The sequence below is a fragment of the Carcharhinus amblyrhynchos genome, chromosome 26 (genome assembly GCF_965287045.1).
Source record: "Carcharhinus amblyrhynchos chromosome 26, sCarAmb.v2.hapA, whole genome shotgun sequence".
In the NCBI taxonomy this organism is placed as follows: domain Eukaryota; kingdom Metazoa; phylum Chordata; class Chondrichthyes; order Carcharhiniformes; family Carcharhinidae; genus Carcharhinus; species Carcharhinus amblyrhynchos.
In genome coordinates, this window is record NC_137349.1 from 40733396 (window position 1) to 40745902 (window position 12507).

General features: G+C 42.1%; 1 protein-coding gene across 1 annotated transcript in view; it reads right to left on the reverse strand.

Annotated features, from left to right (window-relative positions):
• Window positions 1-12507, reverse strand: part of LOC145358686 (uncharacterized) — a 116468-nt gene that overhangs the window by 97218 nt on the left and 6743 nt on the right. The window contains exons 2-5 of the mRNA XM_080212908.1: window positions 9661-9762; window positions 2482-2685; window positions 1622-1716; window positions 470-679 (exon numbers count right to left, since the gene is read on the reverse strand). Of these exons, the coding sequence (XP_080069034.1) occupies window positions 470-679; window positions 1622-1716; window positions 2482-2685; window positions 9661-9762 (611 nt within the window). The remainder of the gene's footprint in view (window positions 1-469; window positions 680-1621; window positions 1717-2481; window positions 2686-9660; window positions 9763-12507) is intronic.

Here is a 12507-nt window from a genome sequence, read left to right on the forward strand (position 1 = left end):
CAAGACATCAGATCAGACAATTATCACCCATACTGGAATAGTTAACAGGCCCCTCAATTTGATCACTGTCCTTCATTAACTTGTTCATCAGCTCTCTCACCAACACACAGACATGGTTATCTCAGTTTATTCCTAGTTAAGGCTTTTCAGATTGGATTATTGTTTAAATTAGATTAATCACTGCTGATAACTTTTCATCAAACTTAACAGTTTACTAACACCAAGTGATCCTCTCTGTTACTCTTAGTTCTGCCAGTAGGAGATGCACCATCAGTCTGAGATTCTCAAGTTTCCATCTCTCCTTTTAATGGCTTTGTCAGCATGTATAACAGTGGCAGTTTGCTCTGGTACTATAGAAAACTTTCCTGCAATAATTTTGAAAGGCTACTTGCAATAACAATACTTGACCAATGGAGAGTCAATCTCAAGGAGACCAAGGCAACAGCTGGTCATAGTTCTTTGGTCTCACCTCTGGCTTTTTGTCATCTTCATCATCAATTGTCTCTCTGTCATCCCAGTCCTCTGGCTTCGTCACCTTAGGATCTTTGATCTTCTTCGCTGGCAGGAGATCCCAATCATCTTCCAGATTACCCGACTCCACTTTTGCATTGTCAATCTTAACTACATATGTCTGATCAGGTTTGATGATTAGTGTGTACAGATGGGTCAGCTCATCGTCCTGCAAAGAATAGAAAATATGGTGCTTACAACATCATCAACCCACTTATACAGGATCAAGCAAAACAACTTGATCACACAGTATTACTGTACCAAAGTGTGTGCTTTATAATCTCTCTCCCACAGGGGTGAGTCATTCTACATTCTAGTAAGAATAGGGAAAATTGCAAAGAATTTTATGTAAAATTGCCATTGGAAGACTGCAGAGATAAAGGGAAAAGACAGGATTTTAAAATGAAAGTATGGGATCATCCAGGCACGGTATTCTTTTAGTTTGTCTTTCTCAATGCGTCAAGATATTTCTTCCATTTGGTATCTGTCTGTTTAATGCAGATTAGAGATAAAACTGGAATTCATTCCCATTGCTGCCCATCTGAAACCTTCTGAACATTTCCCATGCTCTTGTTTCCCAGTTCACATATTGTTTCTTGGTCAAGTCCTAGGTGGAATTTTTGCTTCCATTGGTATTGCTCTCCAGCATGTGAACAAACGTGAAGGAAACTTACTCTTTTGCCATTGAATATTTGTAATCCTACAAACTCTCCATTTGTCAAGAGTCCAACCTCTGCCCATTTCACCCCTTTCATTTGCACCCCCACCTTCAGTCTCCCAGCACACACTTTCTGGAATTCCCTCCCTCAAATTCTTCCACTGGAATTCTACTACCCTCCCTGTCATGGAATCGGAGCAGGCGAGGAGCAAACAACAGAAACATCCGTTGACCACAGGCAGGAATTTCCGGTCTCCCTCGAGCAAGACCATAAAATCCCGCCCTTCATCTCGCACAATTTTTAGGCTCACCCAAAAAACAAAGTCCTCATCCAATCATTTGGCCAGCCCTCCTAATCTCCTCTGGCTCAGCTTTCATTTTCCTTATTCCACATCACTTCACACCAGCATGTTTTCCTGTGTTACAGGTACCATATAAACTATTAATACACACCTTGCATTTAATGTCTTTCTTGATTAGATGGTTTTTGCCTTTGTAGTTGATAATTACATGTACTTTCTTTGTTGAGTATCCACAAATATCGGGACCTTGGATGCAATAAAAACAAACATTTTTCAACTCAGGTTCAGTTTGATTCTTGATAATAAAAAAAAAGAAAATGGCAGTAGATCTGTAAGCATTTGTAAAGAGAAAGAACAAGTTGTTGCTTATGGCATCTTGCTGTGTATAAATATGCCTTCACTAGTTATGACTACATTTCTAACATAATTTATTAAGGCAAAGGACAAGGGCTTTCCTGACAGTGTGATTAAGCACCAGGTTCAAATGTTTCTTTTTGGAGAATCTTTTTGGATGGTTTGAGACATAATATACAGGACATGGGACCCCACGTACCCGGCTCACTTATTAATACACATGGATTGTGTGCATAGTGAATGCTAGTGTGACACAGATTGCTTTGTCTTTACATTGTACAGTATTGATGACATAGTACACTATGTGGGCCTAGTCAGTTCCTCACGCAGATCACTTGAAGTATTAAATTACGTGTAGACGTCTCATGGACACTGAAGCGGAAATCACAGCGAATTCATTGAATTTTTGGTTTCCAAACGAACTGTGGTAAAAAGCAGAAAAGGCCAGATAACTCTTAGACCGCACTTCAACCAGATGGCTGAAACTCATGGGAGAACTTACTTGACACTTAGGTGGTTACCAGCCACCTAATCTGATTATAATCTAGAAGCTGCTTTCTTTTCTAATCTGTGATATGTCATCCGAGTCCACATATAATCTGATATAACTTCCCATGAAGTGCTTTGACATTGACCACCTAGGCTCAGTGAACTCACCAAACATGAGATAATATTCAGATTCTCCATGAATGGCTTTCTGATCCGTGTCAGCTGGGAAGAGTTTAATGTAACCACCGCCGCAGTCAATCTTCTGCTCATGTTTCACAGTGAACTGAATCACCAAGCTTTTATCCTCATTGCTGAATGGCTCAAATCTTGCTGAAAGGGCGTAAAATCTAGCATCCTGGCTGGTCTGGATACCTGGAAAATATTGTAATCTCTTACAAATTTGACAGAATTGTATAGTGTTGTGCATCCAGTACAAGCAATAACAAGATGATTATTATAGGTGGGCACTAGTACAAGTGATATTACACAAAGGACAGGCTGATACAACGCTGTGCAGTCAGTTCAAATTATCTTGATGAGACAAATACGAGCGAACAGAAAAGCTCAACTCACATTCGTGTATATTTCGGCTCTATAGCCGAGTACTTCTGTTCACAATCAATCAAGATGTGGAGTTGGACTGGGGTAAACACAGTAAAAAGTCTGACAACACCAGGTTTAAGTCCAACCGATTTATTTGATAGTACACTCACTGGCTTTCGAGGTTCCCCTCTTCGTCAGGTGGATGGAGAGTTCTGGCCTCAGAGCTGTTATATGCTCTGTGAGGCCAGAACTCTCCACTCGCCTGACGAAGGGGCAAACCCCGAAAGCGTGCGAGTTTACTATCAAATAAATCGGTTGGACTTAAACCTGGTGTTGTCAGACTTCTTACACAATCAACCAACCCATTCACAAAGGACTTTTAAGACATTGCTCAGATATTTATCAGCAGAAACCCACATCAGGTGTGTTAATGCCACATACACAAACATAACAGCACTGGATACAGGTCAAATACAGGTCTAACCTAACAGCCACAATAATTCAGGCACAGAGAAACAGACAACTGACATGTTACAGTTGCAGAGTTTTGGACCCACATCTGGAATAGTGTGTGCAGTTTTGGTCTCCATATTCAACAAAGGATATACTTGCATTGGGGACAATACTGCATAAGTTCACTAAACTGGTTCCTGGGATGAGCAGGTGGTTCAATGGTGAAAGGCCAAGTGACTGAATACATATTCTCTGGAGGTCAGAAGAATGAGAGACTCTCTCATTGAGACATAAAAAATTCTGAGGGGGCTTGATAATGTAGATAGAGAGTGGATGAGGTTTTCCTGCTGAGCTTGCCCCAAAATCCTGCCTGAGGTCAACGGACCATGGACCACACCCCTCCCGTTATGATTCCAATGGCAGGCGGAACGGGAGAACTTACTTGACAATTAGGTGGCTACCAGCCACCCAATTTGATTATAATCTAGAGGCTGCTTTCTTTTCTAATCTGTGATGTCACCTGAATCCACTTATAATCTGATATAACTTCCCATGAAGTGCTTTGACATTGACCACCTAGGCTCAGTGAACTCACCAAACATGAGATAATATTCAGATTCTCCATGAATGGCTTTCTGATCCACGTCAGCTGGGAAGAGTTTAATGTAACCACCATTATTTTCACTGATTGGGAAATCTAAAACATGGGAGCACAGTCTCAGGATAAGGGGCCGATCTTTTAGGACCTTGTTCCCTCCCTTCCGCAAATGAATAACAGACATGAGGAGAAATTACTGCAAGGAAAGGGTGATGACTATTTAGAATTCTCTACCCCAGAAGGTAGCAGATGTTCCATTGTTGAATATATTTTTTATATTTTATTAGTATCACAAGTAGGCTCACATTAACACTGCAATGAAGTTACTGTGAAAATCCCCTGTCATCACACTCCAGCACCTGTTTGGGAATATTGAGGGAGAATTTAGCATGGCCAATACACCTAACTGTGGGAGGAAACCGGAGCATCTGGAGGAATCCCATGCAGACACGGGCAGAACGTGTATACTCCACACAGAGTGATCTGGAATTGAACCTGGGTCCCTGGCACTGTGAGGCAGTGTTAATCACTGTGCCACCATGTCTCTCTAACGCTGGGATTGATAGATTTTTGGTCTCAGGAAACGAAGGGACACAGAGAGTGGGTGGGAAAATATAGTTGAAGCCGAAGGTCAGCCATAATTGTCTTGAGTGGCAGAGGCAGCTCAACAGGCCACAAGATCATCTTCTGTTCTTATTTCTTGTGTTGTCATGTTCCTGAGACATTAGCTCTGAAGATGAAAGCAACTTGGTGGAGAGGGTGAAAGAGCCTTTGACTTACTTCTATTCCATCCATACATCACAGTGAGCAGGTTACTGCACTGAGTTACACTATGTGCTTCCATTCCCACAGTATTGATGTTCAATCAGAGGGACCTCGGGGTCCTTGTGCATGAGTCGCAAAAACCCAGCTTGCAGGTGCAGCAGGTGGTCAGGAAGGCGAATGGGATGCTGGCCTTCATAGCGAGGGGGATTGAATATGAAAGTAGGGAGGTCTTGCTGCGGCTATATAGGGCATTGGTGAGGCCGCAGCTGGAGTACTGTGTGCAGTTTTGGTCGCCACACTTAAGCAAGGATATTTTGGCCTTGGAGGGAGTGCAGAGGAGGTTTACTAGGCTGATGCTGGAGTTGAGGGGGTTGAGCTATGAGGAGAGGCTGAATAAACTAGGCTTGTACTCATTAGAGTTTAGAAGGATGAGGGGAGATCTCATTGAGACGTATAAGATGATGAATGGGATGGATAGGATAGAGGTGGAGAGACTCTTCCCGCTCAGAAAGGACAGTAGGACTAGGGGGCACAGCCTCAAGATAAAGGGGGGGCGGTTTAGAACGGAGTTGAGGAAGAACTTCTTCACTCAAAGGGTGGTGAATCTCTGGAATTCTCTACCCGTTGAAGTGGTGGAGGCTGCCTCGCTAAATATTTTTAAGACGCGGGTTGATGGGTTTTTGATAAGAGAGGGGATTAAGGGTTATGGGGAGAGGGCAGGAATGTGGAACTGAGCCACGACAGATCAGCCATGATCTTATTGAATGGCGGGGCAGGCTTGAAGGGTTAGATGGCCTATTCCTGCTCCTATTTCTTATGTTCTTACGTTCTAATCTGGAGTTACTGAATCCAAGTCCAGTGATCCTAAGGTGTCTTAGGTCATCAATTTTATATCTCATCCTATTTTTGATTTTTCTCCTCTATATTTTCTGCTTTGTTAGCTTGTTACTGGCAGTACTGGAACTTGCTGTGCTGGATATGTAATAAGACCTTTGATTATGAGGATACTGTATAGGGTTCCTTGGAATTTATGTACCAGTATTTGGAGGTTAGACCTACAGAAAAGCTTGTATACAACTGCATAATATGAATGAAGTTGAAGATCAATAGATTTCTGCAAGGGTATCAAGAATGTCCAACTAAGGCACATAATGAAGTTGCGATCCGGATCGACCACAACATAATTGAATGCTGGAGCCGGCTCAAAACATGGAACCGTCTCCTCCTGTTCCTTTATTCTGATGAATTTCACTTTCTTTGAGAACACCAAAACACGATATGGGAATAATTCATCAAAAATTCCTGGTGTTACAAAGAACAAAGAACAAAATCAGCCCGGGAAACAGGCCCTTCGGCCCAACAAGCCCACGCCGCCATCTCAACACCACCAGTCCCCCTCTCCCCTAAAGCTTTAAAAATTAAATGAGAATTCTTCACAGTTGTTTTCTTTCTTGAAAGTTGTGACTTTGCTTAGGGTTTACAGATACCTTGTTCCCTCCCTTCCCCAAATGAATAACAGACATGAATATTCATAAGTCATTCAATTGGAGATGGGGATGGGAGAAAATAGCCAAGCCTAACCTCATGACCCAACATACATCCTTTTTAAAATTCCATTTATGGTAAGGCCAGCATTTATTGCCCATTCCTCATGGCCTTGAAGAAGTGAGCCCTCTTTTTGAACCACTGTAATACTTGTACTGAAAACTGGAGCAGCTTTGATACATTCCAGAAGGCTGTTAGAGTCAAGTACATTGCTTCCAATGAGAGTCATGGGTTATTAATCAGGAGTGGGAAGTTTAGTTAACTTTGTTCCTAACTCAGTGGTACTGAGGCCAACTACAGTTCTTTCAATACCACCCTGAGCTGAGGCAAGTTCAGAATTCAGCATCGAATCTGTGATCTTCCTGATTTGGACACCTTAACTGCATATGGAATGAACATGCTGAGTCACTAGACAATTCTCCATCATGGCTTTTTTTTTTAAGCGGCATTAGTAGCTTATTACAAAGGAGAAATTAAGACCATCAGTTGTCCTGTAGCGTGCAGAGAAGTTGATGAAAATGGTTGCGGGAATGAGAGATTTCAGTTATGAGATTAGATTAGAGAAGCTGGGCAGTTGTCCTTTGGAGAAGGGAAGGATGAGAGGAAACTTGATAGAATTGTTTAAAATCATGAGGGATCCGGACAGCGTAGATGAAGAGAAACCGCTCCCATTGGAGCGGGATCAAGAATGAGAGGACACTTATTCAAGGTGAATGGCAAAAGAAGCAAAGATGACAGGAAGAATGCTAGCACAGTGGTTAGCACTGCTGCTCCACAGCTCCAGGGACCCGGGTACGATTCCCGGCTTGGGTCACTGTCTGTGTAGAGTTTGCACATTCTCCTCGTGTCTGCGTGGGTTTCCTCCGGGTGCTCCGGTTTCCTCCCACAGTCCAAAGATGTGCGGGTTAGGTTGATTGGCCATGCTAAAATTGCCCCTTAATGTACTAGGATGCTTAGGTTAGAGGGGTTAGCGGGTAAAATATGTGGGGGGTGGGAATGTGGTCGGTGCACACTCGATGGGCCGAATGGCCTCTTTCTGCACTGTAGGGATTCTATGATTCTAAGTACTAAAGAGCTGGAATGCATTTTCATGAGAGAGAGGTTTTTTTTTTAAATTAATTTACGGGATGTGAATATTGCAGCTGGGTCAGCATTTATTGTCCATTCCTAACTGTCCTTCATTTTCACAGGGTATTTGAGTGTCACACGTAGGCCAGACCAGATAAGGAATTCTTTCGCTCAAGAACATTAGTGAACCATATGGGATTTTATGACAATCGACAATGGTTTCATGGCTTTTAATTCCAGATTTTTTACTTGACTGAATTTGAATTTCACATCTGCTTGAGTGGATGTAGGGATGTTGTTTCCTCGGGCTACTTGAAATTTACTGTAACCATTCTACAAATCCATATTCCCTCTGTTGTCGTTCATTCACCCCTTGCTTCCATATTGGTTGGAAATTGCCCGTAAACAGATACATTGTACAGAATCCCCTTTAGATGACATGAAAGAGTCGTGCTGCTTTAGCCTATTTGTGGAATTGCCGAGTCGTAAAAAATTCAATCACTAACACATGCCAATTTGCATTTTAGTGATTCTTCAACTAACAAACTAACAAATGTATAAACAGCACATGACTCAGTTTTCAATAATTAGGCTACGTAGTAGTTTAATTCTCTCAAACAATCTGGATCATAAGGATGTTTAAAGCAGTGCTGCAAACTCCAATGATATGTCAAAATGCTCTGCTGTGACGTCGCACACGAGGGAAACTAGACCAAATGTAGTCCATAGGTAAAAGGGTTTGGAATAATTTGGACTGCGTGGCACACTCAACTCAGTAATTTTTTAAGTCATAAATTCTGTCTTTTTCCTAAATATTTCCTCAATAGTTTGGATAGTGCAGCCCCCTCACTGGCAGAAAGGTGTAATTACTGTGTCACAAGTCCACATAAGCAGTTATAAACACAGATCTAAGAATTTTTCATGCAAAAAGATGAGGGTAAGAGCATGAACAAAAGACGTTTGGCATACAGTACAGATATCCCCATTTTTATGCTCTTGCACTATATTGGCACAGTGGACAGAAAGGTTCATATAGGATACAGCCAGCAAACAGCTATTACTACAAACAAAACGGCATGTTTAAATTTAAACTTTAAATTTCAAAGCTCACAAATAACAAGGACAAGACAGTTGGAGCCACCTGTTTAATAATATGAAACTGTTCAGCCCATTTATAGGAATTAAAAATGCAAATATACATTCATTACTTCCCAGTTCCTCTAAAAACTTCCTGTTCTGAAGTTGCACGGGTGGTTGACTGACAAAGCCCTACCATAATAAAATTCAATGATCAGGAGGTATGCAGGCAAGAATCAAAGTACTGCCTTAAGAGTCTGCACAGAAGTATAAGAATCAAATCTGTATGCAAAACAGAACTTCAGTAAGAAATAATGCAAACCAAACAAGACATCTGAATTTTAAGTGATCTTCCATATGAACCAAAGCCAAAGACATTACAAGTAACTGGCTGGGTGTACACACAATCCCTCACCCAACCCATTTCTCAACAAGGGTATCAGGGAGATACACAGAGCACAAGAAAATCCCATACTTGATATTGCAGACAGCTGTTCGACAAAGTGACTGAAATCCCATCTCTAGAAGGGAGGAGGAGAATAAAGACAATATGCCGTCATTTATTGAGCCATTGCTATTTACAAGACAGCACTGACAGAGGCCTGGGACTAACCTGTTGTTCCCATCCATTTCACTTTCAGCTCCTAACATTTGTCCTGAAGCTCCAACACTGAACTAATTATAGAAGCTACACTAGCTGAGAAGTTCACACCCACATACCAACGTCCACCCCCTCCCAATGCCATAGCCCCACTCCCTCCAGATCACACACAACCCCACCATCACCTCCCCTCCATACCACACCAGCACTTCTGTTTCTGGTTATTAAGTGACCCTTGCTACAAAGTGCATCAATGTGGATGCTGGCAAGAAGCGGAACAGACTTGGCTGCAAATCTCCAGCCCCACCCCCACCCGATATGAAATAGATGATCGATTTCCTCTCACTAGCGTCAAACAAACATCAAAGGACAGCAGGACTCAGCTGAAACTGTATCTCAGTTGCAATTACTTCAGAAAAAACAGAAAATTGAGGGGACAGAAAAAAAAGTCACCACTAACAGGGAAGAAAATTATAACTTTAAAGTTATAGTTGCATAAATAAGAGAAGCTAGGAGTTGTTTTTGAAGGGCTATTGCCAGGATACAAGTTACTGTATTATTACTGAGGATCTAGGGGTACTTATGTGAAATAAAATTAAGGAGACCAAATCAAATCAGCCCAGAGATTAGCAATGAAATTCAACAGATCTGCAGAAAGCATCTTACATCTTCAAACATTACGTAAGGTACAACCTACCTTTGTCTTTCTCCGCATCCCCATAAAATTTTCCAGCTGATAGTTTGAACTTGCCATAGTCTGATTTATGCTTGGATTCAATCCAACGGCTCTCCCAGGCATCTGGAATCAGAATGATAGGGGCGGGGGGAAGAGGTGGTGGGGAAATCCATTAATCTGAGTATAGCATTTACTTTTCTGCTATAATCACAATCTAAAAATAATCAATCTAAAATTCAATATCAGCTGAGCAATAAATTTAGCTGAAGGAAGGATTGATTAGTGCCACTCACCGTCCTAGAACAAGGCAAAGCTCTTTATAGCCAAAATATTTCTAAAGTGTGGTCATTTTTGGCAGACAGAAAATCTGTGCACGACTTCTGACAGTCATCAAATAACAAAGAAACCAGTGAGATAATCCCAAACGCTCTACTTTTAATGATGTTGGACAATAGATAAATATTGACCAGGGTTGATGGGCATACTGACCATGGCATTCAAAAGGAATCTGGTACCAATAAGGGATGGGGTAGTCAGGGAAATAGATACTGTTCCCTGCATCCATGACTAGGACTTCCAAAGGGTGCGTTGCCCACCAGATGTCAGGGTTAAAAACATCTCACAGCTGGAGACGAACTTGAACTGGAGGACAGCGGGGGAGGATCCAGTTGCAAGGGGTCCACATAGGAACCAGTGACATATGTGGAACTAGAAAGTGTTCTGCTGAGAGAGTTTGAGCAGACAGGGTCCAAATTAAATTGAAGAACCTCAAAAAGGTAATCTCTTGATTATGTGAGCTATGCATCATTACAGAATTAAAACACAGCTCAAAAAAACTGTGTGGGACAAAGGGATTTTGATTCAAGGAACATTAGCACCAGTATTGGGGAAAGAGATGGGCTCCATTTAAACTGGGCTGGGATCATTGTCTTGGTGAAACATATAACTAGGGCTGTGGATCGGGCTTTAAACTAAAAAGAGGAGTGGGGGAAAAGAGATCAGATGAAAGGAGATTTAGAAATATAAACTGAAAAGTCAAGGCAAAAAGCAGTGTGGAGATCGGGGTTAAAAACAAGCAGATTGAGATAGGAAGAGTTTAACAGTAATAGAGCATCAATGAAGAAAATCCTTGCAAAGAAAAGAATTAACAAAGGAAAATTAAAGGCTTATCTACTCAACGCATTCATAAGAAGATAAATTAACCAGTCATACAGATACAAGTAAATGATTCAGATTAATCATTGCGTAGGCATGGTTACAAAGTGATCTTTATTTTGACTTCTCATATGACACTGGGGTCACCACAATGCTGCTTCATCACTTTCATATCAACTATCAATTTCTTTGGATTTAGCAGGCGGTTTTACAGCTGGATACATTTCCTGTTGCTGGAACCAGCACCAATAATTGCTGGCTTGCCTGCACCAATTCTTATTCAGAAACACATATTCCATGGCACACATTTTAAAAACATTGGAAGAGGGGCAACCCTGATAGTAAAGAATGACACAAGAACAGTACTAAGAAAGAATCTTGGCTCAGATCAGGAAATAGGATCACCATGGGTAAAGATTAGGAATAGAAAAAAAGTCAAAAAAGAAGTGGATGGAATGCCAACCTAGAGTGCTGCTTTGTCCTGGATGGTGTCAAGCTCGAGTGTTGTTGGAGTGGCACTCATCCAGGCAAGTGGAGCATGTTCCATCTCATTCCTGACTTGTGCTTTGTAGGGGGTGGCGAGGCTCTGGGGAGTCAGGAGTGGAGTCATTCACTGTAGATCCTAGCTTCTGACCTGCTCTTGTAACCACAGTATTTATATGGCTAATCCAGTTCAGTTTTTGGTTGATAGTACCCCACCCCCCTCCCCCAGAATGTTGGGAGTGGGGGATTCAGTAATGATAATGCCACTGGAATGTGAAAGGATGATGGTTAGTTTCACTCTTGTTGGAGATGTTCCTTTCCGAGCACAAAGTGTAACTTGCCAATCAGCCCTGTCTTGCTGCACATGGAAACAGATTGCTCCATAACCTGAGGAGTCACAAATTGTGCTGAACACTTGTGCAATCATCTGCAAATATCCCAATTTTCTAACAGTGGGTGTACCTCCACCACATGAATTACAGTGGTTCAAAGCAGCAACTCACTGGAACCTTCTCAATGGCAAATAGGGATGGGCATTAAATGCTGGCCTAGCCAGCAACACCCACATCCCCTGGAAGAATGAATAGAATTTCTGACTTTATGATGGAGAGAAGATGATTGATGAAGCAGCTGAAGATGGCTGGGACCAGAAAACTACAACTGAGAAACTCTCGTATTCATATGCTGGGACGAAGATGGTTGGCCTCAAGTAACCACTGACACTGCTAATTCCCCTTGTCCCTCAGCAAGTTTACATTGCACATCGCCTCACAACAAACTGCATTCATATAGTTCATCTTCCTTAGTGCTACATATGACTCCAACCAGTGGAAAGGAGTTTAGAAGGATGAGGGGGGGGGATCTTATAGAGATGTATAAGATAATGAAGGGAATAGATAGGGTAGAGGTAGAGAGATTCTTCCCACTTAGAAAGGATAGCAGGACTAGAGGGCACAGCCTCAAGATTGCGGGGGGGGCAGTTTAGAACGGAGTTGAGGAGGAACTTCTTCACTCAAAGGGTGGTGAATCTCTGGAATTCTCTGCCCGTTGAAGTGGTGGGGGCTACCTCGCTAAATATATTTAAGTCACTGGTAGATAGGTTTTTGACAGACAAGGGAATTAAGGGTTATGGGGAGAAAGCGGGAAAGTGGAACTGAGCCACTTCAGATCAGCCATGATCTTATTGAATGGCGGGGCAGGCTCGAAGGACTGGATGGCCTACTCCTGCTC